We start from the raw sequence: 26,039 nt of genomic DNA on the forward strand, positions 1-26,039 counted from the left end.
CTGCCACGTGCAGGGTTGTGTGGCAGGCTGGTGGACGGTGACCAGCAGGGCTGATACACCGCCCACTTTCCTTCAGAGCCTACACCAGCAGAGAAAACAGACAAAACGTGTTTACTGTAAAAGGTGAGACGTGTTAGGAAAGAGAATGGTGTGGAAACACCAGACCACAGTTCTGTTCTTTTTCCTTGCAAATAACTTAGATTAAAATCCAGTCAAGCTCTCAATAGAGGAATTAGTACTTCCTTTCTTCAGATTTGCTTCAGGTTTTAAGTAAAATTGAGAGCCTTTGGGCCTTGTCCTGGGGCTGCTGGGAGAAGACTTCGAAAGGGCACTTTGTACTTGAAGCCTGTCTGATGGCAACAGTGAGTCTGCTGTTGGAAAAAGGAATCCAAGGGCCACCTCTCGTTGAGGGCGGCTCTGCGGCTTCAGGGTCTGGCCGGGTGCAGTGGAGCAGCACCTTCTTCTCTGCTTCTTCTCAGCTCCCATCCGCAGCCCCACGTCCTCACCAGCTGCCGCGTCTGGCCCTGGCTCTTCTCTGACGAGCTGTGTGAACGTGGGCTTCTCGGCACTCTGGCTAGATGATCCGTAATTGGCACTCAAAGTCTGATTTGGTGAAACCGAATGGAGGAAATGTCACCTTGCACCTGCCTCTCCCTGCTGCCCTCCTCCCAGCTATACGCATACCTTAGAAGCCATCCCCAGCACTGAGTGTTGCTGCAATACCTGGCTCTTCTTACCTGGAAATCCGTGTGCTGCTGCTGCTGAGCCTGAGGCTCCGATGCCTACACCCATCTCGTGGGAATGCCTGCCCTTCAGCCAGGGGCCGGGCATTTTGAAGGAGAATCCTGCCCTGGGAGCACCCAGCAATTTGGCTTCTCACCAGTTCTCAGTCCTTGTAATTCCAGCTGTCACCAGGGGCCTTCCTTCCAACACGGGGGCCTCGCCTAGACTCAGGCTGGCCACCTAGCTGCTAAGACCTGAAGACCACACTGCTCTCCCACCTGCCTGGCCACTCCTTCTGAGCTGACAGCGGCCAGACCACCTTCCCTCCCGGGGAGCCGCCCTGCACCACTTGGGGGGTGAAGTCTGGTCCTGCCTCACCCAGGCTCACTCTTCTGTCCCCGCCAGGTTTGCCTGTGGTCAAACCTCTCAAGTTATGATATAGATTTACATGTTAGACCGTTAGTCCTTAGCTGTCCTACCATTTTTCATAGTTTGCATTTTCCCTGAAATAGCCCAGGGAATATTAGAAAATATTATTTTAAAAAGTTAAATGTATACATGCTGTTAGTTCTGAAATTAGCTTTTAGTTTTAATAAAATGAAAATTGACCTCTAGCTCTCCAACTCCTTCCTTTTTAAATAATTGAACATTTGAGAAACTAATGATCAAGTCATTTGGGTCAATATAGTAAATTTTCTTGCTCTCACACTACATTTTTAAATGTATTTTACTTTTCTACAATTGCCAGAGCTTCTCCTTGTGAGGCTGAGCTTCAGGAATTAATGGAACAAATTGACATCATGGTAAGCAACAAAAAACTGGACTGGGAGAGGAAGATGCGGGCTTTAGAGATGCGATTAGATCTTCGGGATCAAGAACTGGCAAATGCACAAACTTGTTTGGATCAGAAAGGCCAAGAGGTACTGAATGCATATGTTAATAAATCATTAATTCCTCTGACTCTTATAAAAAGTATTTATATTACCAGAGTACATTTTCCATTATATGTATTTCTCGTCAGGCATCTGGAAATGACAGCATTTATTGCTTGAAATACCTGTCAGCAAAGTGTGTTAAACATGTTCTATTAAATCATTATCCATGAGAGTCAAAATCCATAGAATTTCCCTGATACAGTCAGGCATAAAATGTCAGTTTGGTCTAAAAAAGTAAACATCTAATACATATGTGAAATATTATTTGTAAGCAAGGATGGAAGTGTTTTTGCTGCTGTGGAACTAAAGACGTAGTCATTAAAGCCGCCTTTGGGCAAGGCAGAGTTCAGGAGCATTTTTTGGTCTAATCTGCTGGGAAAACGTTTCCCGAGAAACGTGAGATGCGCGGACAATGAAGACGAGAGCCTGGTGCGGGTGCCTGTATGTTGAGGCACCGGGCAGAGGCATCTTTTTGGCCTTTAGGCTGTTACTGCCAATCCAGGGGCTGTAAAGAATGCACGAGAGCGCCAGGAAAACCATATGCGTTATCAAACGTCAACTTTTTGTATCTTTGAGGTTTTTTTTGGGCAAGGCATAAGAGAAACGTTGACTAGTCACATGCTGCGACATCATCAGTTTGCATGTCCGTCAGCCGTTTCCCGCCTGGACTGCTTCTCAGTGGACCTTAGGACCCACAGCTCACCAGGTCTTGGCGTCTGGTTTCCTCCACCACAGAAGCTCGTCATCAGGCCTGACGTGCAGCCTCTGTGCCTGTGATGACAGGTGGAGACAGGCGCTCGCCTACTTCTAAGCAGGCAATTCTATAAGCCAAATTCTTAAGAACTGTTCTTAAACGTTTTTCTTTTCAAAATATGTTGGTGGTTATGACAGTGTAACTATTATTCCATATACCATTACAGCAGAGCTCCCATTAAAGAAAAAAAGAAAAAAAGCTGAAGTGTGTTGGTAGAGGTTTTACCTGAGGAGATAAGAGGCAAAGCAAATTCTAAACCTTAATTTAAAATGCGATCATGGAAAGGATTTTTCGTTAACCATCCATACAGTGCTGTCCTAATATGTACCCAGGGGAATAGTGCTGGCAGTGTTAGGTTTTTGTGAGTTTAATTATTAATAGTTTATTTTAAGACCTGAAGAACTAATATTTATTCTTGGTTTGGTACAGCAGTTTTATTTGAATTACACTCCTCTTTTGCACATTTTCTGATTTTGCCAGGCAAAATTTAGAAGAAGCAAAATTTAATTTTGTTCTTAATGCAGGTGGGGTTACTTCGCCAGAAGCTGGATAGTCTGGAGAAATGTAACTTAGCCATGACTCAGAATTACGAAGGGCAGCTTCAAACCCTAAAAGCCCAAGTAAGGAAACCTATGAAATTTAATATCGCAAGTTTTGATGAATGCTATTGATCAATAAAAGTGTCTTATTTTATTAAAATGTATTGTTTTTAATACAAGCAAAAGTTCATCTCTTTTAATTATAGATTACATTTGCCCTGTCATGGTTTTATATGGATTTTGTGTTTTACTAGATTGTCAGTACTACACTTAAAACTTTTAACACAGTACCAGACTAATAGCTTTCTATATTCTCAAGGGACTTCTTGATTAATTAAATGATATTAATTATGTGAAAAAAAATCTTTTTATTGTCATCAAACCCTAATAGGGATACCCTTTATTCAATGGCAATTAAGATATGAAAATTCGCTATTTTGAAATAGATAATTAAAATAAAACCAGTCTTTATTATTTTATTACAGGTAGAGTTGTTTGATAAATTATAGCGTACTTCTGAATATTTAGTGAGAAGGATGTTGATTTCTCTCTTATTTATCCCTATATCTCTCCACTATGGTAGCAGCTAAAAAGTCTTCTCTCCTTTGCCACAGATAGCATATAGGGAAGTAATTTTCTAAGTATCTCAGACTTGGTAGAGGTTATAGCTCTGCTTAGCCTGGTAAATGAATCAATGAGAAATATGGTTTGATTATGAAAACCCAAAATACTTAATGCCCCTACTTAAGTACCTGTTTATGGATGGAATTCTGTCATTAAAACTGGAATCTGAAGCTCATGATGCCATTTGATGGTTATAGTCTTAAAAGACTAGCTCTTAAGTCTATTTAGACATTTTGCCTGCAATTCAGGTAACTGCCCCTGGATGGTATCTTGGATTATGACTTGTTCTATAAATTTTCCTGGCTGAGTCTCTTGCATTAATACTTAAGTTAATTAGCCTTGCATTTTCTATAAAGATAAATCTCGTACTACAGTAACTATAGTACCTAAATATTTATTCACCAAATTGTTGGATAGAAACAAAGAAACCTCAAACTAGTGTAAGTTTGAAAAAATTTAAAGAAATATAGATAGAGTAGCATCTCTAAATTACATTTGACTAGTTCACTCACTACTTACCAATTTTTTTATTTCTTTTTCTTTATTTCACTTCTGTTACTGAAAGATTTTGGACCTTGTCTACAGATGCTGAATAGTTATTTGACTTATCAGTCCTTGCCATCTGATGCTTTGCTGCTGGCGGGTTTTCAGTGCTAACCAACAAATTCTTTATGGCAATGTCAAAAGCATTGTTTTGTGAAGCACTAACACCAGGCATTTTGGAAATGCTGTTTCCTCTTGCCTCTGCCTCCTGGGTACTCAGGGCACGTTAGCATGTTACTGACTCTGAGAAGCATTGGAGGAACCCATTTAACCTTTTTAACTCATCATTTTCCAAACTTGTTTGCCCATGGGACCCTTTTTTTTTTTTTTAAACTAAAGCCTCCTAATACCACTGTAACAGGGGTTCATGGCCTGTACTTTGGAAAAACTACATTATTGTTGAAAAACGGCCACCTTCTTCCACTGAGATTTCCTGTTTCTCTTCTTTTTTCCCTCTAGTTAAAAGGAAGAAATGGAAAGAAGGAAGGAAGGAAAGGAGGGAGGAAGTTATAGTTAGGGAGGGAGGGTAAAAGAGAGAGAAAAAGTAAAGCACTACATACATGACTCAGTTTGCAGAAAACTTAGTAATATGTCATTTTTCTAAGTAGAAAATGGCATCTTTTGTTTCTGCTGACTCATTCTGTTGCCTTCTCTGTTGAAATTCCTCTTATTTACAATACGAGTTTTGTAAAACATCTTAAGGATAAATTTGCCACATCCTACCTTGAACTCTGTCAAAGCTTTCTTGTAGAAATTGCTTCCTTTTTAAAAAGGGGCTATTTTCTTTTCCTTATAACCACTATAAACTATAATTTTTTTAAATTGAGACTTCCACCTCTGGAAATATGTCTTTAAAACCTGGCCATTGCTTATGAAACAATGTAAGAAGGCTCTGAGAGGTGGAGCGTCTTAGCCTCAGGGGTCCTTCTACCCGGTACCGGAATGCTGTTGGCTTTTATGAACGGTGTTCACCTGGGCAGGGGCTTACCATTAGAAGCCATGGAGGTCCCACCAGCATCTTGCCACGTGTTGGCGCAGGGTGGCCGCTGGTCCCTGGCTGGCCTCTGCCTTCCCCTCTGGGCTGCTTCTCCTTGAGGCGTTGTCCTCAAGTGATCCTGCAGTCCCTTCTCTCCCACTTTCTCATTTCCTTCTGGACCTTCTACATTAGTCTCAGCTGCTCTGCTTTCTTCCCAAGGTCAGCGGAAACTATGAGACAAATGGCCCATCTCCCCAGGGCCCTAGGATTACCTAGGATTACCCAGCGCTCTCTTCCTGTGTGTCTGTCTGTGGGTGTCCACTTCTGCCAGGCCCAGCAGGGGCAGAGACTCGCCCTGAGCCGCGCCCGCTGCCCTGGTAGAATCAGAAGCCCCAGGCTTACAGGCAATCCAACCAAAGACATCCCAGCTGAAGTCAGTGCAGCCGACGGCATCACACCCAGAGGGACAGACTAGTTTACAGACACAGTCATCCTCTTTCTGGGAGTCATAGAATAATCTCCAACTGCCACAGGAAGAGAAGTGGCAGATCAGCTAGAAAAGTTGGGATGCAAGCAGTGACATGGTAGTGAGTTCCCTGGGATTTCTTTTTTTCTTTTTCTTTTTCTTTTCCCCATATGCCCCCTCCCACACACAACATCTTTCATTAGTGTGGTACATTGGCCACAATTGATGACCACACACCAAAGCACTGCCACCGAACGTGGATTACAGTTTACATTATAGCCCCCACTCAGCCCCACACAATCCAATAGGCTATGACAAAACGTATAATGGCCTGCATCTGTCATTGCAGTGTCATGCAGGACAACCCCAGTATCCCAAGAATGCCCCTATTATACCCATTCCTCCCTCCCCCTCCCCCCAGAACCTCTGGTGGCCACTGCCTCCACACCAATATGATAAAAGTTCTTCCATTGCTGGAACAATAATAAGACTATAATAAAATAAGTCTACTTCAGTCCATTATTCATTCCCCAAGCTTGAGGATTTGGAAATGGCAATGCCCATAACCAAGAGGGGACCTAAATCCCATGGGCAGATGGCCCAATTATCCTGCCTGCATCTGCAGACACTCTCTGTTCCCTGGGATGGACATTGTCCATTATCATTTCCCTGTCACTTGTCCTGGGTGAGTCCAGTGAACTGGACAGTAGGTGTTGCAACTCTGCTGAGATTCAGGGCTCAACTGGCACATGAATGGACCAAAGGTTTAGGTCTCTGGGACATATATTTATCAATATATGCTAAGTGTAGGTTCAAATAAAAGGGCAGAAGAGCCTTGTGTAGAGAACCTGTAAATGAATCTAACTCTGTCCCACTGGGGAGCGTAAATTCCAAAGTAGGGCCCACTGGCAGGGTGCCAAACTCCTGGGGTCTCTGCCCTGCTCTCATGTCTGGATGTCTCCAGAGCCCTCAGGAGCCCTGCTGTTTTAGGCACTGTTTACTGTGGCAGTCCGTGAGATCCTGCTGAGACGTGCAAAATGTAACCTCTGGAAGGACCCCTGGGGTTTCTTTTTGCCTCCATATATCCCAGACTGGGTACTGGAAAAGTTGGCAATCTAGATATGCCAGTAGGTACAGAGAAAAAAACAAACAAACAAACAAAAAAAAAACAGTGAAATCTGGTTCTCTATAGTCAGAGGACCAGGGAGAGGGCAGCCTAACGACAATACATTTGGACAACAGTTGCTCTACACCAGCCAAACATCGCAGAAAACTGCAGCTCCTTACCTTCCGCCAACAGCAGAGGCTGAGTGGAAAGCTTAGATTTCCGCTCTCGTCAGGCTATATCAAGGTATCCCAGCCCCTCACACTGCCACCAGAACGGTAGCAGAGAAGGCTCAACGGGGAGGGCACTTCCATCCCCAGCAGAAGCTAACAAGGCCCTCTGCAGCCCATGGTGGGTGGAGACCACGGGAAGAGCCTGTTCTCCTCACCCACCCAGGGTAATGGGCACCTCTTCCTCTCTTCTCTGGAGTGGTATCAGAGGGGTCTGGTGGAAAGGCAGGATGTGGCAATGAGCTACGCTCCCCCACAGTGTCACTGGAGGCCGTGTGAGAAGCAGTAGTGATGCACTCTTGATCCCCCACGCAGGTGCTCTCAGGGAAGGACTCGTGGGGAGCCTGAACTCCCCCCATCCAGCAATAAAGGGAAGCCGCTCCTCTCAGACACCAGTAGAGGCCAAGCTGAAAACCTGGACTTCCACCACCACCTGGCAGTAATAAGGTGCATACATTTCCTCTACCAGAAGATTTTTAGAAGAGGACTGCTAAAAACAAGATTTAAATAAAATCCAGAGTCTCATAACATAGTTCCCAAAATGTCCACATTTTAATAAAAATTCACTCATCATAACCAAGAATCAGGAAAATATGTATTTGGATGAGAAAAGACAATCTACAGATGCAAACTTTGAGATGACACTGATGTTAGAATTATCTGACAAGGATTTTTAAGTAGCTATCATGAAAATACTTCAATGAACAATTCCAGACATGCTAGAAACAGATGAAAATGAGAAAGTTTCAGCAAAGAGAAAATTTCAGTAAAGAAGTAAATATATACAGAGGAATCAATCAGAAATTTCATAGCTGAAAAAGCGATAACCAAACTAAAAAGCATAATGGAAAGGACAGAGGAAAGAATTGTAAACTGGAAGATAGAACAATAGAAATTACCCAACCTGAGCAAGAGAGAGAAAATAGAATAATAAAGGAGGATCGTGGGAAGATGGTGATGGACTACCAGGCTGAGCTGAGTGCTCTCACAAAAACAACAAGAAGCCAAAAGCCATCTGAGGGACCTGCTTTGGGAGCCAGCAGACCAGGACAGGGCTACACGACTCTCAGGAGGGTGAGGAAAAGAGGGACGAAGAAGCCGAAGTGACAAGTGTGAGTTCCCAAGCCCCATGCAGCAGGAAGGTCTCCCTATCCCACCCTGAGAGCATCAGCTGGGGTAAACCCCCGGCTCACCGCAGTGGAATTATGGGGGAACACACATCTTCCTCCCTGTCAGCTATTTCAAGAGAAAAGGGAGGGGAGGTCAGGGTGTTTTTCTTCAGTGAACTCAGCTAGCAGAGCCCACTTTGGATCTCCACTCTGGAGATTCAACACAGGAACTCAGGAAAGCCCAGGCTGAAACACCTCCAGGGAAAGGTGCGCTGACGAGCACCACCTACTGGAAGGTCTGGAAATTTCATGGAAAAATACTGCACTGTATCCAGCCCTTAGGAGAAAATCTGTGCCCATAGTGAGTCCTGGCCTGATTTTGAAAACTTAAGTTGGGCAGTTTTAAAGACTTAGAATAAGTTGAACCAAATATCAAAGAAGTGCTGTGAAGAAAAATAGGCAAGAGAAAGAAATTAGCCACCAGAGTAAATTCACCAACATATTCAGATGCCTAGACATCAGGAAAAATTTACAAGCCATACTAGGAAACAAGAAGATGGCTCAGCCAAAAGAACAAACCAAATATTGTGAAGAGATACAGGATTTAATACAATTAATCAGTGATAATCACACAACTCTCCTAAATCACTTCAAAGAATTTAAAGAAAATATTACTAAAGAAATAAAGATTATTAAAAGACACTGGGAGAGCATAAAGAACAGTTTGAAAGCCTGAAAAGAAAAGTAACAGACTTTATGGGAGTAGATGAGATTAAAAATACATTAGGTTAAAAATAAATTAAAAATATATTTAAAAATAAAAATAATTTAAAAAATACATTAGGGGCATTTAAGAGCAGATTTGAATTGCTTGAAGACAGAATTAAAGATTTCAAAGACAGATCATCTGAACTAGAAAAGACAGGAGAACAGAAAGAGAAGAGAATGGAAAAAATGGAACAGAGACTCAGGGAATTAAATGACAACATGAAACACAAAAACATTCACATTATTGGTGTCCCAGAAGGAGAAGAGAATGGAAAAGGGACAGAAAGAATATTTGAGGAAATAATGACTGAAAACCTCCCAACCCTTATGAAGGACATAAATATTAATATTCAAGAAGGACAGCACAACCCAAACAGAAGAGACCTACCCTGAGACACCTTCTATTCAGAATGACAAATGTCAGAGATAAAGAGAGGATTCTGAAAGCAGCAAGAGAAACTCAATAAGATTACGTGCAGACCTCTCATCAGAAACCATGGAGGAAAAAAGAAAGTGCTATGATGTATTTAAGGTCCTGAAAGAGAAAAACTGCCAGCCAAGAATTCTGTGTCTGGCAACACTGTCCTTCAAAAATGAGGGTGAGTTCAAAGTCTTCTCAGACAAACAAAAACTGATAGACTGTGTCTGATAGACCAGATTTGCAAGATATACTAAAGGGGGTGCTGCAGCCTGAAAGGAATTTGGAGAAGAGTTTAGAAATGAAGATCATTAGGAAAGGTAAACTAAAGGATAAGAAGACAGATAACAGAATGATATGACAACACAGAGCTGAAGGACAAAATGGATGAAGTAAGTAATGCCTTTAGAGTAATAACACTGAATGTTAGTGGATTGAACTCCCCAGTCAAAAGACATAGACTGATAGATAAAAGAATATGAGCCGTCTGTATATCTACAAAAGACCCACCTCAGACGTAAGGTCACAAGCAGATTAAAAGTGAAAGGTTACAAAAAGGTATTCTATGCAAACAGTAACCAAAAAAGAACTGAAGTAGACCAGATAAATATAAAATAACTACATTATAGTATATGAACAATAATTACTCAGTGCAACTGGCAAATTGTTCCTGTGATCAGTATTCTGTAATTTTTTTAATACAAAAAACACTTGTCTTTGCTAATATTCTACTTTTCAATCTGTTATTTATTTCTAGTTTCACTACATTGTGGTCAGATAAGATAATTTTGTGATTTCAATCTGTTTAAGAATTGTTTTAGACATAACATATGGTCTGTCTCAGAGGATATTCCATGTGCACTTGAGAAGAATGGGGCCCTACTAAGTAGTCTGTGTATGTATGTTAGGTCTAGTTGTTTTATATTGTTGTTCAAGTCCTCTGTTTTCTTATTGACCTATTACCTAGATGATGTATCCACTACTGAAAGTCAAGTATTGAATTCTCCAACTTTTATTGTAGAACTATTTTCTTCCTTCAATTCTGTTATCACATATTTTGGAGCTCTATTGTTTAAGGTGTATATGTTTATAATCGTTATATCTTATTGATGGTTTAACACATCAAATTATAATGTCCTTCTCTGTCTCTTGTAACAAAGGTTTGCTTAAAATCTATTTTGTCTAATATTGATATAGCCACTTCACTTCTCTTGGTTCTTATTTACATGGAACATCTTTTTCGAACTATCCATCTTTAAAGTACTGAGTCTACATGGATGAACCTGGAGGACATTATATTGAGTGAATCAAGCCAGACACAAAAGGACAAATAATGTATGATTGCCCTATTATGAACTAAATATATTGTATAAACTCATGGAGTTAATAATTAGAATATAGATCACCAGAAAATAGAAGGAGGATAGAGAATGGAAAGCTAAGGGTTAATCTGTGCAGAATTGCCAAAAAGGTTATTTGTAAATCTTTGGAAATGAATAGAAATGGTTAAAGCATCATAGTGTTTATAACTAGCAATGCTATTGTGTGCTTTATACAGTAGTATACTGAAGGAAAGCTAACACCTGTAACATGGGACTCTGTAGGATACTAAAACATCATGTAAAACACAAATATGCGTGATATTGCATATGTAAGACTGTTTTTACAAATGTAAATACAAATATACTAGATAGAAGGAAAAAGAATAGCTATATATAACCAGGGAAGCATAGAAAGATTGAAAGATGATGAGTCTGGGTTATTTGTTTTTTGTTTATTATTATTATTATTAGAATAATGAAAGTGTTCTAAGAGTGATTGAAGTGGTGAATGCACAAATATGTGATTGCACCAAATACCATTGATTATACCCTTTGGGTGGATTTATGCTTTATTAATATGTATTAATAAAATTGATTTGTTAAGAAAAAAAATAGAATAATAAAAAAAAGAACAGAACCTTAGGAACACTTGGGACTATAATAAAAGATGTAACATTTCTATCATCAGAGTTCCAGAAAGAGAGAAGAAAGAGGGAAGGGCTGAAAAATTACTTTAAGAAATAATGGCTGAAAGTTTCTAAAATTTGGCAAAAAAAACATGTACCTACAAATTTTAAAAGCCAAGCAAACCCAAAACAGGATAAACCCAAAGAAATCCGCATTATGACACATCATAGTCAAATTTCTAAAAACTAAAGACAAAGAAAATATATTGGGAGCAGTGTGAGAAATACATGTCCTTACCTATATTGGAAAAGCAGGTAATTAGATGACAGCAGATTTCTCATCAAAAGCCATGAAAGCCAGATGGAAGTGACACGTTTTCCAAGTACTGAAAGAGTAAAAATGTCAACCCAGATTTCTATATCCACTGACAATATTTTTCAGAAATAAAGGGGAAACCAAGACATTTTCAGATAAATTATGAAGAGGATTTGTTTCCAGCAAACCTACCCTAAAAGAGCGACTGGAAGAAGTTCTATAAACAGGAAGGAAATGATAAAGAAGGAACCCTAGGCCATCTGGAAGAAGAAAGAACACTGTGAGGATGTAAACATGGGAAAATGCAATAGGCTCTCCTTCTCCTCTTGAATTTCTAAATTATGTACGACAGCTATTAATAAAACAAAAATTGTAACTGTCTAATGTGACTTTCAATATATATAGAGGAAATACTTAAGACATTTTATTATTAATGGGGCAGGGTAAAAGGACATAAAGTAAAAGGAAAGTTTCTAGACTTCACTTGAACTGGTAAAATGACAACACTGGTAGACTGATAAGTTATGCATATTCCTAGAGCAACCAATAAAAATCTGTAAAGAGATTTCACTCAAAAGCCTATAGGTAAATTAAAATTAAATTCTATAATGTGTTCAAGTAATCCAAGGAAAGGCAAGAAAATGAAAACAAAAACAAAAAATAGAGGGAAAAAAAGAGAAAACAAAAAGAAAATGGCAGACTTAGGCCTTAATGTATCAATAATTACATTAAAGATAGATGTCTAAATACACCAATTAAAAGACAGAGATGGAAACAATAGATTTTAAAATATTACCCAAATATACACTCTCTACTAGAAAATCTTTAAAAATATAATGATATAGGTAAGTTTAAAGTTAAAGAATGGAAAAAGATATAGCATACAAATATTAATCAGAAGAAAGCAGGAGTGCTGCCAAGATCATTCACTGGAGAAAGAATAGTCTTTTCAATCAACACTGCAGAGACATCTAGAGATTAACATGCAAAAGAATGAAGTTGGGCCCTAACCTCATGGATATACAAAATTAATTCAAAATGGGTCAAAGACCTAAAAGTAAAAACTAAAACTATAAAACTATTAGAAGAAAACATAAGGGCAAATTTTCATGACCTTGGATTAGTTAGCAGTTTCTTAAATGTGACACCCATGTCACAAGCCCATATACAAATGGCCAATAAGCACATGAAAAGATGCTCGACATAATCTTTATGCATTTACAAATCAAAACCACAATGTGATTCCACGTCACACTCACTGGGATGGCTATAAGCAAAAAGACAGACAATAACAGGTATTGGCAATTCTCCAGACTGGCTCCTTACAAATTATTAGTGGGGATGTAAAATGATACAACCACCTTGGGAAACAGTTTGGCAGTTCATCAAAAAGTTAGTGTAGAAAAACCATATTACCCAGCAATTCCACTCCTAGGTGTATACCCAAGAGAACTGAAAACTCAGGTCCACATGTAAACTTTCACACAAGCATTCATGGTACCGCTACTCTTAACAGCCAAAAGATGGAAATAACCGAAACGCCCATTCGCTGATGAATGCATAAATGAAATGTGGTGAATCCATGCAACAAAACACTATTCAACCATAAAAGGGGATGAAGTCCTGATACACGACATGAATGAGCCGCAGAAACATGACACCAAGCGAAAGAAGGACAGAAAAGACCACGCCTGGCAGGTGAATCCCCCGACAGAAGCAGGGCAGCGCCGGCAGCCGAGGAGAGCAGGGCGGGGGGTGGCTGCTGTCGGTATTGGTTTTCCTTGGAGGTTGATGAAAAGATTCTGGAATTAGTGGTGATGGCTGCACAACTTTGTGAATATACTAAAAGCATTATTATACTTTTAAAAGCCTTTCGGTACATCTTAAAAGGGTGAATTTTATGGTAGATAAATAATAGCAATAAAAACTTATATGAGAAAAAAATGAAAGCCCTAGTATAAGATAAATAAATATGATTGTTCATAGCAGCTTTATCTGTAATAGCTCAAAACTAGAAACAACCAGAGTATCCCTCAACAGGTAAATGGTCAAACATTTGGTACATCCGTGCCATGGGCTGCTCCTCGTGATGTAGAAGAACAAGCCTTTGATGATGCACCAACTCGGACTCGCTCAAGAGCATTATGTTGAGTGGAAAAAGCCAGTCTTCTTTTTATGATTCCATTTATATGACAAATCATAGGGCTAGAAGACAGGTTAGCGGTTGCCAGGGCCGGGGATGGCAGAAGTGGGGGGGTGGGTGACGTAAAGGCACAGTACAAGGGAGACTTTGTGGGGCCAGAGTAGTTCCCTCCTGGGTGCAGTTTACAAATCTGCATGTGAGAAAAATGGGTAGAACTACACACACACGTCAGGCCAATATCGACTTCCTGGTCTTGATATTGTAGCGCATTTACATAAGGTAGAAATACTGGGGGCAAGTGAGTGGAGGCAACACAGGACGTCTCTGTAATATCTTCACAACTTTCTGTGGACCTACAACTATTTCACAACAAAAAGCTTTTAAAAATTGAAAATAGTTATGCAGAAATTTCCTCGCAGATGTTGATACACTATGCTGCATTCTATTGTTTGAAGGTAGAACAAGAAAAGGAACAAATAAGAGTATAAATTATAAAAAATTTCGGTGCTTAAATTTATTTGTATGTTTTTAATTATTTGGGTTTCTTCATTAAGATATAAGCTGGTTAGTCTGAATTACTGAAATTAAAATTGTCAACACAAGATGGCACTAAATAAAAGAAAGAATAAAAATCCTGTTGTTTTTTTTTAAATTGTGAGCTTTGTTACATATGGTTAAAACAAAACTGAACAAAACATTTATCAAGTGAATCATTGTTTAACTGTGCAGTTAATGAAGGCCCAGATTTACATGAAAGCTGAATTGTGTTCCACTTCAATAATTTATTTTTTTTAAGTTTTTTTTTAATATGTATTTATTATTATTATTTTTAATTACATTAAAAAATATATATGAGGTCCAATAATTTATTTTTAATAACTGTTCTGTCTTCACTAATTGGAACATTTAAGCTTTACAGCATTTTCTAATTAGGACTTAAATTTTCAAAGAGGTACATAAGAAATCAAGTTAGAAATTACTGGTAATAATAAAATGTTCACATTCTCTATTATTTTCAGTTCTCCAAGCTGACAAATAGCTTTGAAAAACTGAGAGTACACCAGATGAAACAAAACAAAATTCACCAAAAAGAATTACCACAACCCAAAGAAGAAATACCATTTGAAATGAGCAATTTGAACCAGAAATTAGAGGTGAGATAAATTCTCTTAGATTCTTCAGGTGCATTAGAGAGTGATCCCACTTTCCTTGTGGTGGTGGGCTGTTTGCCTGCTGTACACAGTGGCCTGTGCCCCTGTACCGCTGTGGTGACAAGCACCACTACAAGTCACATTTTCTTTGAACATGTGTTCTTCAGGTGTTTAGTGAATTTACTGATGCTTAATGTATGTAGAATTGTTTTATTATCTTTACTGTAGAAGTGTGGAAATGGGTAGAGTTGCTGGTAACACAGAGTGAGCATAACTAACACGGCTGATTTATAAATGTGGCTGAGAGGGGTAGTCTAGGGATGGAAATGTTAGTTGAAAGAAGGCTGGAGAACAATCTAGGGACTGGATAGCATGGTGAGCCCAAAGCTGCGTATGGATTGTGGCTAATAACACAGATGGAAGGATGTTCTTCTATGAGCTAGAACAAATGTACATCACTATCACAAGTGGTAAGAATATAAAGATGCTTGAGAAAAATACAATTAATGTAACTTATGGACTGTAGTTTACAGCAATATTGTAATATTCTTGCATGAGTGTCAAAGAAGGTACTGTACCAACGCTAAGGGTCAGTAATAGAGGGGGGTGTGGTTTCTTTCTTTTGGACTAGGGAAAACATTCAGAAACATTCACAACTCTGAAGAAAGTGAGAGCCTCTGCGTGTCCACTTTGGGTGGATTGCACGAAGCGTGGAACTGTGTAACACAGTGAAGCATTTGGTGGACAATGGACAAAAGAGGACAAACAGGAGAGTGTCCTCTCATGACCCATAACAAATTTCAGCACTAGTCCGGGGTGTTGGTAATAGGTGGTGTTTGGAAAAATAAACCAAGTGTGTGCTGTGGACCAGAGTTAGTGGTAACAGTCTGATCATGTTCTTTCACAACCGCATCAAGTGTTGCCCAACAGTGTAAGGTGTCGTGCGGGGGTGTTGAGTGGGAATTCTGCACATCACGCAGGATTGTTGTGAGAGCTCACAGCTCACTCAGCCCTGTCCTCTTAGCCTTGTGCAGATTCTAATGTTGAGAAAAACAAGCCAGCTTCTCCCCGCCCCATGCTCTTGAGCATTTCTGCTACAAATCCTGTAACAGCAGATAGATTTTACCATAAATTCCTATTATAGTAATAATTGGGGACCTTAGGGGACCCCAGTTATTTTTCAGTTGACCCCAAGTTGACCCTTTTCATGCTCTTCCAACTGAATTGCTTTCCTTGTTCTCGAGCCCTAAGCCTCAGCGCTGCTCTTGGTTTCTTCCCTTCCGTGGCAAGAACACCGTCCCTCCTGCCCTCCAGGCCAGGGGCCCCTGGAGCCGGAGCTCCTTCCTCCTCCCCACGCCCAGGCCAGGCGGCGCTCCTGTCCAAGGCCTCTCAGCCCTTCTCCCCACTGACCGCTTCACACGTCATCTTCCTCTTCAGTTAACAGCATTTCTCAAACTTACCCCCTGAACATCTCCAAGAGCAGAAGAAAATAAAGTCTGAGGTCACAGCCCTAAAATCAGCCTGTTGCAAGAACTTCCTAGGAGGTCTTGTGTTGTATCTTAAAAATTCCTGCAAATTTTACGTATTACTGAATAATATATAGTTTTGTAAAAATACAAAACTACTGCCACTAAATAAAGTAGATATTCTAGGAAAATAGCCATGTATTACCCTTGGCTGGTATAACCAGACTGGCTTCAGAAATGGGCTTGTCTCATAGTAGATGCCCATATATTACATTGTAATATACACTTGTTTTCACTGAAAATGCAGAGATCAAGTAAGTGATTTTCCACTTCTTTGACTTTTCATGGTAGGGATTTTGTGGAAGAATCATTTCCATGTAAATTGTTCAAATAAGTCAAATTTATATTAAATACTTTGTGTGTGCATGTATTTTACATTTGGGGAACTGAATATTTACATAAAATATATCTCATGAAATTACAGTGAAAATTAGAAAATATAATTTGATATATTTATACTTTATACAAAAATTTTAAGGACACAATATTTAGATAGTTCAACCTTCGTAATTATGGAGCCACTTTGTGTACCTGTTTTACTTAGAGCTATCAGAAAAATTAATGTGTAATAGTTGAACTGTTCCAGTTTTAATCTAAGTCTATTTTTTCCTTTGGAACAATGGGAAGCAGCATGTAGTCATAGATAGAATATGACCGTTTATAACTTAAAACAGGCCCTGACTGACTTAATCATTTGCTCTGTAATCTAGACAAGTTGTTAGCCTCACAGAGATTCCTTTATTTCATCAGTAAATGGGGTTTAAAATACCTTGTAGTAGGTGACTTTGTGGTTATGGAAGGAAAATATATATATATGCATGTATGTACACTGAAGCATTTAGGGTGAAAATACAAGAGGTCTGGAAGTTGCCTGAAAATATTCCAACAAAAACACCACAGACCTTGTTTGTGGCTCGGGGATGCTTTCCTGTGGTTTGGGGGTAATGTTTCCATACTCGGGTTTCCCTCCCCCACTGGACCAGGGCTCCTTAAGCAGGGGTGCATGAGCTTGAACTGAAATTCAAGAAACCTTCCTGCGGGGACGTGCTGGTGCAGGTGTGACCTGTTCGTTAAATGATGCACAGCATCGTGTGGGCTTAGCAAGGGGTCTGTGGTTCCCACCTGCCCGGCAGAGGGGCTGTGGAACCAAAAGGCGAAGAGCCCTGCCCTAGACTGTAAAGCCCCGGGGCCAGGAACAGGTCTTGTGTGGCATTGAGTCTTTCCAGTGCCTGCTCACAGCAGATACCCAGTAAATGTTTGTTGTATTGAAATGGAAAACAAAATCACAGTAAGAAGTGGGGGGTTAATGTATACCCAGAGAACTGAATCTCTGGACTGTCCATGTGATAGCCAGGCCCTGAGCCTCAACAGACTTGCAACTCCTCCCCTCTGGTTTATTGGACTTACCCGACTCAGCTGACATGGAGGTGAAGAAGGTCAACCACCACACCAGGGAGCCAAGAGTGCCTACAACTGAAAGCAGGAGAATGGCATCCAGCATCCATGTGGAATCTAAGCCCCCTCTTGATATAGATGTGGAGTGGACACAACCATTCCAGGGTCCACAGGAGGGAGAAATAGAGTATGGATTCGAGTGGACTTACTGATATTCTATTCATGAACTATTATGATTAGTAATCGAAGAAAATGTGGCACTGGTGTGGAGAAAGTGGCCATGGTGGCTGCTGTGGGTAGGGAGTGGGAGGAGGAGATGAGATGTGGGGGCATTTTCGGGGGTTGGAGCTGTCCTGGATGGTGCTGCAGGGACAGTTACCAGACACTGTATGTCCTCCCATGGCCCACTGGGTGGACTGGGGGAGAGTGTGGGCTATGGTGTGGACCATTGACCATGAGGTGCAGCAGTGCTCAGAGATGTATTCACCAAGTGCAATGAATGTCTCATGATGATGGAGGAGGTTGTTGTTGTGGGGGGAGAAGTGGGGTGAGGGGTATATGGGGACCTCATATTTTTTTAATGTAACATTAAAAAAATAAAGACAAAAAAAAAAGAAGTGGGGAGACAGGCGAAAACAAAAGGACAAATCCTATGGTAGTTGAAACTGGTTGGAGGGTATATGAAGGTCGGGTTTGTTTTCCTCTATTTTATGTAAGAATAGAATATTCATAATATCTTACTGGAGGAGTGTGTAGAGGCCCTGATTAGTCACTCAAGAAATGTTAGTTCCATCCCCCAATATTTACTAGAGGGATTTTTTTTTTTATCTAAAAATGCAGCTGTCACCAGAAACTTTAATTTCAATGATCATGAACCACTCTCAATCTTAAAGACCTAGAAAAGGTTTTTAGCCACGCAGCATGTATTCTGAAGCTCTAGTAAGCCTGAAGCCTGGCCTGTGACACTCTCCAGGCCCCTAAAGCGCTCTGTCCCCTCGTGTCCCCACAGCTGCCTGTGCTGTGCTGGCCCCTGGGCTTGAGCCAGCACGTCTGTTCAGGCCGAGGAAGCCAGCACTCTCAGAGGCACCGGCTGATACACCTGTGCCGTGCACCCTTGCCTTGCTTGGCTTCATTTTTCAGTCTCTTGTAGAATCTGTGAGGAGCTGAGGTTAATGCCCTTGACTCCTCAAAAAATGTTGGAGAATATTTTCAGGATTATTTAAGGTTGTTGGGTAGGTGATGCTAAATATTAGTATTACCTGAATTTTATGAACTACTTAAATTAACCTTGCCCAAATTTTGACTTCTGACCCCAAGGACTTCTTTCTAAATTACAAAAAAGTAAATAGAAATTATTTTTATCTCAAGTACATTGATTTGAAAATGTTATCTATTTTGTACTGGAGCATAGTTTTATAAATTTGCCACTATAGTTAAAGGTCCTATTTTCATTTACCTAGTTTATATATTGTTGAATGTCAGAATCAATACTTTCAGTGGACTGTTTCCATTCACTCTAGTAAACAAGGTTCACTTATCAGATGGGATCAGTAGATGTTTGAAAGGGGTCTGTCCGTGTTTTTCTAGCCTTATTACCATCACTCGGTGTCAGGCCACCTTTGATTACTTTAAAAGCCTCCTTAACTCATTGCTTTGGGACTTGTGGATTTATAAAATGAAAATTTCCCCAAATGTGTCTCTATAGAAAATGTGAAATTCCATGCTCTTCTCATTTTAAGCAAGATGTAGCTTTCATTCTCTAACTCAGCATAATTTTCCAGCCTAGCCAATCTAGTCATTCAGCCGTCTTCAAAACAATACAAATCACTCCGACCTAAGGAGCTGTGTTCCAATTTTTTATATTATTGAGATGGCTGAAATAATCTCATCCTCCTCATGGCTTTTATGTGATGCTATTTTTGTACTTTGTGAAATTACTTGTTGATATGTACATTACCCTCTTCTCCACTCTTTATTCCTTGACTTTTTTCCTTTCAAAAAATTATTTTAATCATGCAATATATCCTAATTTTTTTCTCTCCTAGCTCTATCACAGTACCTGGTAGACACTAGGTACTCAATAACTATTACAGACTTGATAATTGGATATATTAGTGTATTTGTACCATATACCTATTTGCAAGAATATGCTTAGTACCTACAGAGTTTATTTCCAGCCATGTTTTTTCTATGCAGGATTTAATGAGAAATGCTTACGTTCTAGGAAATGTGTTTTATTTGTACATTTATGGAATACGAGTGGCACCCAGAACTTTGCCAGGCACTTGAGCGATATACAAGTGATAAAACACGCAGCTCTTGCCCTTGCATTGCTCATGGCCTGGCAAAACTGGGAAGCTGGGAAGCTCACCTTGGGCATTCTCAAAGCCGTGGCCTCTCTCGTGTTGTCAAGCCGTGAAAAGATCATCGTGCTCCGTGAACATCCTGCTTGAGCAAAGCCTCGAAGAGCCAAGTGTGCTCCACAGGCCCTGCTCTGACGGGCACTGCCAGACGAGGGCCGAAAGCCTTTTGAGCGACCACATCGACTTGACTTTGGCTTCACCTTGGATGATAGCTTTGAAAGGCACGGTGGGGGGAGGTGGACTTGGCCCAGTGGTTAGGGCGTCCGTCTACCACATGGCAGGTCCGCGGTTCAAACCCAGGCCTCCTTGACCCGTGTGGAGCTGGCCCACGCGCAGTGCTGATGCGCACAAGGAGTGCCGTGCCACGCAGGGGTGTCCCCGCGTAGGGGAGCCCCATGCACAAGGAGTGAGCCCCATAAGGAGAGCCGCCCAGCGCAAAAGAAATTGCAGCCTGCCCAGGAATGGCGCCGCACACACACACAGAGCTGACACAGCAAGATGACACAACAAAGGGAGACACAGATTCCAGGTGTCGTGATAAGGACGGAAGCAGTCACAGAAGAACACACAGTGAATGGACACAGAGAGCAGACAACTGGCAGAGGGGTGGGGAGAGAAGGGGAGAGAAATAAATAAATAAAATTAAAAAAAAAAAAAAGGCACGCGGTACAAGGTCACTAAATGAATGAAAACTCCCTCCTAAAAAGTGTGCCAAATATACGCTATGGTCCATGGTTGGTGATAATAGTCTGATGTTATCTCATAATCTGTAACAAATGTTCCACAACAGTGTGGTGTGTTGGTGAAGGGGTGTTGTATGGAAATTCCACACATGTGCATGGTTGTTTTGTAAGTTTACAACCTCTGAAATAAAAATATATTTTTTAAAAATAGAGTGTTTGGGGATAAAATACACCAAATGTAAGGTAGGGACTATAGTTGGCAGTAATATTTCAATGTGCTTGCATAGTTTGCAACAAATGTTTCACAACAATGCAGTGTTGGTGGAGGGGTGATGTATGGGGCCCTTACATGATGTTATGCATGTTTATTTTGTAAGTTCACAACTTTTGCAATACATGTACTGTTTACACATGTTCATGTATGAATGATACACTTCAGTGAAAAATATATTTAAAAAACAACACTAAAAACCCCTCATAAAAACAAGGGAATGGTTTGGTACTGTGGAGAATGAAAGAAGGAAAAAATGTCTGGGGTCAGCCTCAAAAAATATAAGGAAGAACTAGATGGGACAGAAAGTGCTTTAAGCACCCTCATTTGTAGTCAGCATCCACTATCAGAGAGGCTTTTTATGATTTGACAAAAAATGTTTAGTGTTTTTGTGTAAGGATTAATGTATAAAATTCCATATTCTCCTCACAAAGTGTAGAAGGTGTATCTGGTGATGAACCCAGGCAGTAATTGGTACATTCTTTTATTTCCCTGCTAGGGAAAGGAGGGGATGTGCAGATGAAAGAAGCCCTATTCATTGTGTTTTAAAATGAATAATTTTCTTCCATTTATGCTTGTCTCCCTACCCTACCCCCCTCTTTTTCTTAAAGGAATTTAGAGCAAAGTCAAGAGAATGGGACAAGCAAGAGATACTGTATCAGACTCATCTGGTTTCTTTAGATGCTCAACAAAAACTATTATCTGAGAAGTGTAATCAATTTCAGGTATATTGTCTAAAAATTATCCTCAAAATGAAAAGAGATTAGACGTTAAATATCAATATCTTTGCCATTCAGCATGTAATCTATTCACCAAGAGGAATGCCAGCCAAGGGCAGAGGAGGTGGGGCGCCAGGGGAAGGCACAACTGCATGGAACACCTGTGACGGTGAATTCATTTTAGTGGACATGTGCAAAGGATGCTTCTATTAAAATTTACATTGTTACTACGTCCTTAAATAGCATACAGTTTTGATGCCTGTGGGTCTGGTTGTGTGTCCCTGGCCCTAAGCACCTTACAGCCCAGACGTGGAGAACATCCACATGCATTGTCACCCATAATTATTGACAACTGAAGGGAACGATCCAGTCCTTTTGGAGCTCAGAGAGAAGGGTTTGGGCTGTGATGGTCAGGAAATGTCCTCCAGCAGGAGTGGACTTGGCCTGCCCTTGAAGAACGGATGTCTTTAAACAAGGGGAGGAGTTCCAGGTGGTGGAAGAAACAGGAGAATGTGAGGCCCGGAAGCAAAGGTGAATCCTGGGAGTGGACAGTGGACAGTGGACAGTGGACAGCAAGCCTGGAAAGGCGACTTGGAGCCAGGCTGTAATAAGCCTCCAAGGTTTGGCTAAGGAACGTGGGATTTTTTAAAGCCATTAAGAAACTAATGAAGTTTTTTGTCTGATATACTTACTTTTCATCCTTTTTAAAGTTACTTGAGTTAATAGTTCTATTCTACATGCTCTCCTATTCAGCAATACAAAATAACAATGCAAAATTAATAGCGCCTTCTCCTACTCCATTCTTGCCCATTTAAGGTAAACACTGTTGACAGTTGGGTGTTTATTGTTCCATAATTTTGTTTGTGCAAACATGTAAAATATATGTATGAGTGTGTGCTTATGCAGGCTGTATGTTTTTCTTATCCTTTCAAGTTACTACATAAAATTCCACTTAACTCTGCCTAGCATTTTATAGTATAGATATATCGTAATTCATTCAATCAGTTCTCTATTGATTCCAGTTTTTTGCTGTTACAGTATTGTAACAAATATTGTTATATATAAGTCTTTAAATACTAGTACTCTCGCTTTGTTAGATAAAAATCCCAGAAATGATTGTTGAGCCAAAGGGCATATACATTCAAATGTATAATAGAGTAGCAGTTTATTTCCCCAAAGGGTTAGTAATTTACAGTTCCTGGGGAGGTTTGGGGCATGACACGGTCACCACAGTGGAATGTTTTCAGTCTTTTTGATTTTCACCAACTCTGTAAACAAATAGTAATATCAGCTTGACTTGTTTTCTGTCCCCTGACTCATGTTTCTTAGCCTTTTTTTAATTTCCTCATCTGTGAATTGCTTCTTCATAAACTTTGCCCATTTTTCTTTTGTGATGTTTGTCTTTGTCCTACTGATTTGTAGACTTTTGTGTGCATTAGGAGTTATTAATTTTATAGGTGTTGCAAACTTTCTTCTAAACTCTAATTATTTTTCGTCATAGAATTTTCAACTATTTTGTAATCAAATCCATAATTTTCCTCCTTTTATAGCATCTGGATTTCTTGCTTGCTTCTTAAGCCCTCCCTCCCCACAGCCCCTCCCCTACTCTGCATCTTTGCTCCGAGTCTAGACAACTCTATTTTTTCTTTATGCCATTGAAATGGAGGTTTTAGACCAAAGACAAGACTGAATTACATAAGGGCCAAACTACATTATCAATAACATTTAAATATGTTTGCCTAATTTTTTTCTATCATTATTAACTTTGTCAGCTTAAATATGATAGTCTTCATTTAATTTATACAGTTTTCCTATTTCTCAGAAACAGGCACAAAGTTACCAAATTCAACTAAATGGTAAAAAACAGTGCATAGAAAACAGCAGCTCTGAACTTCCTCAGTTGCTATGTGAACCAGATCCCAATTGTGAAACCAGTGAGAGAGATGAGTTCATTATTGAAAAACTAAAGTCGGCTGTGAGTGAAATAGCATTAAGCAGGAATAAGCTGCAAGATGAAAATCAGAAGCTCTTACAAGAACTAAAAATGTACCAAAGACAGTGCCAGGTGAAGTTGTTTCTTTTAATTTTCAACTGATATTGCCCATGAGTTATACAAATGGATTAAAAGCTACTTTTCTGTTACATGTATACATTAAGTTTATATTTCCTTCTAGGAAGTAATTCTCAGTTGATGACTAGAGTAATCCCACACGTCCTGCACCCACCTAGGATGAGCAGCGTAATGGTCAGTGAGTGTTACAGCCCTCGCTCCGGACCTGCGCCCTAAAGACCAGGACCTGCTGGCCACCCGCTGCCCCGTTCTCTGAGCTTGTTCCCTTTGACTTACAGGGCTCCTGCGTTACAGATCCAGGAAGTCATGAAGGGTTTACTAATCTAATCCCTTCTGATAAGCAGCATGGGGGTCCACCCTGTGATTCGTCACTGCTAACTTTGCCATAATAATTTACCAAACAGCAGCCTACAGTTTTTTAAGGAACTCCCACATTGGCAGATGTGACTGATGGCTTTTCCAAGCATTAATTTTTCCCTTAATCCAACAATTCCTCCCTCCCTCTCCCCCCCCCCCCCCCCCCCCCGCTACGTGCAATCAATGGGAAGTTTGTGAAGCACTCATCAAAACTGGACTTCTTTACTAAATATGTACTCCTTATTCACAGATCCTGGATTTACTCGAGCCCTGCACTCCCATTCCAGGTTTCAATCCTCACTTCCACACATTCAACCTCTTTCACCCATTCCTCTGTGACAGGTGGCCCATTTTGTGGCCCTACTCTCTTCCCTCCCTATGCTCAGTGTAGCAGTTTAATATTATTGATGAATTCCAAAAAGAAATATTGGATTATGCTTGTAATCCGATCTGTACCTGGGCAAGATTGAGTTATTGAGTTGAGACCCCACCCCTTGGTGGGTGAAGACTCACAGATAAAAGGCATGGCAAAGGACAGAGTTGGGGGTTCTTCATGTTGGAGTTTTGATGTTGGAGTTTGATGCTGAAGTCTTAAGCAGGAGCCCCAGGAAGTAAGCACACAGAGGAAAGAGAAGCAAGCCCCAGGTAGAGAGGAACCCTGAGCACAGAGAAAAGCAAGCCCTGGAAGAGAGGAACCCAGGAAGCCTGAGCCCTCGCAGACGTAGGCAGCCATCTTGCTCCAAATAGACTGTGGTGAGGAAAGTAACTTATGCTTTATGGCCTGGTATCTGTGAGCTCCTACCCCAAATAAATACCCTTTATAAAAACCAACCAATTTCTGGTATTTTGCATCAGCAACCCTTTGGCGGACTAATACACTCAGATACACTTTTTTCTTAACTTTTTATTTTGACATAATTTCAAACTTATAAAACAGTTGCAAAAATAAAAGAGGACCCACACAGAGAACTCTAACATGGCCCCAAGCCCCAGATGCCAGCCCACTGGTTTTAGTATTTTGTCATCTTCGCCATTTCATTCTGTCTGGCTGTCTAGCTATCAGTCTGTCATCTGTCTCCCTATCCTCTGTCTTATCTATCTACCAGCTTATGAACATTTGAGAGCAGGTTGCACACATCAGACTCCTTGAACTTACAATACGTCCACGTACATTTCCTACGAACAAGGATACTCACCTGTGTAACCACTTAAGTGCAGTTAACAAGGTCAAGAAAATTTTAAATTGATATAAAGTTTACATCATATGTTACATTTTTTTCTTATGTCCTTTTAAGCTTTTCTCCTCCATTCTTAGATCCCATCCAGTATCACCTGTTGCATTTATAAAAGAGGACACCCTGTGCCGAAACCCAGGATCGAAACTTAGACCTTTTCATCTTCAGTCTAACGCTCTCCCAGCTGAGCTATTTCACCTCTGCCCTATCGCATGTAATTTTCATTATCTCTTTAGTTTCTCTTTCTCATTCTCTTTTTCTAAATTGTGGAAACATATCTATAAAGCTCAACTTCCATCCCAACCCTCCCAAGCATACCATTCTGTGGGATTAATCACATCACAGTGTCACAGGACCCTCACTACCATCCATTGCTAGAACTTTCCCTTCACCCCAAACAAACCCTGCACTCATTTTACATTAACTCTCCATTTCCCCTGCCCCCACCTCTGGTTACCTGCACTCTAATTTCTGTCTTTATGAGTTTACATTATCCTCAGATATTTGTTTGTAGTTACCATAGCACTTAAATTTAACATCCTCAATATATAACAGTCTTGCTAGGTTTGATAGCAATGTAACTTCAATAGCATACGTAAACTACATGCCTGTACCCCTTTGTTTCCCCCACCTTTATGTAGTTCTTGTCACAAATTACATCTTTGTACATT

At 40.3% G+C, this 26,039-nt stretch overlaps 1 protein-coding gene across 4 annotated transcripts in view; it reads left to right on the forward strand.

Annotated features, from left to right (window-relative positions):
• DEUP1 (deuterosome assembly protein 1) overlaps positions 1-26,039 on the forward strand; it is a 90,752-nt gene that overhangs the window by 21,144 nt on the left and 43,569 nt on the right. For 3 of the 4 annotated variants that reach the window (XM_058289350.1, XM_058289349.2, XM_058289351.1), the window contains exons 3-7: positions 1,472-1,643; positions 2,937-3,032; positions 14,617-14,751; positions 21,598-21,711; positions 23,528-23,770. In XM_058289350.1, the coding sequence (XP_058145333.1) occupies positions 1,472-1,643; positions 2,937-3,032; positions 14,617-14,751; positions 21,598-21,711; positions 23,528-23,770 (760 nt within the window). The remainder of the gene's footprint in view (positions 1-1,471; positions 1,644-2,936; positions 3,033-14,616; positions 14,752-21,597; positions 21,712-23,527; positions 23,771-26,039) is intronic. The other variant, XM_058289352.2, reaches the window with a different exon arrangement.

The sequence above is a fragment of the Dasypus novemcinctus genome, chromosome 27, assembly GCF_030445035.2.
Source record: "Dasypus novemcinctus isolate mDasNov1 chromosome 27, mDasNov1.1.hap2, whole genome shotgun sequence".
NCBI lineage: Eukaryota > Metazoa > Chordata > Mammalia > Cingulata > Dasypodidae > Dasypus > Dasypus novemcinctus.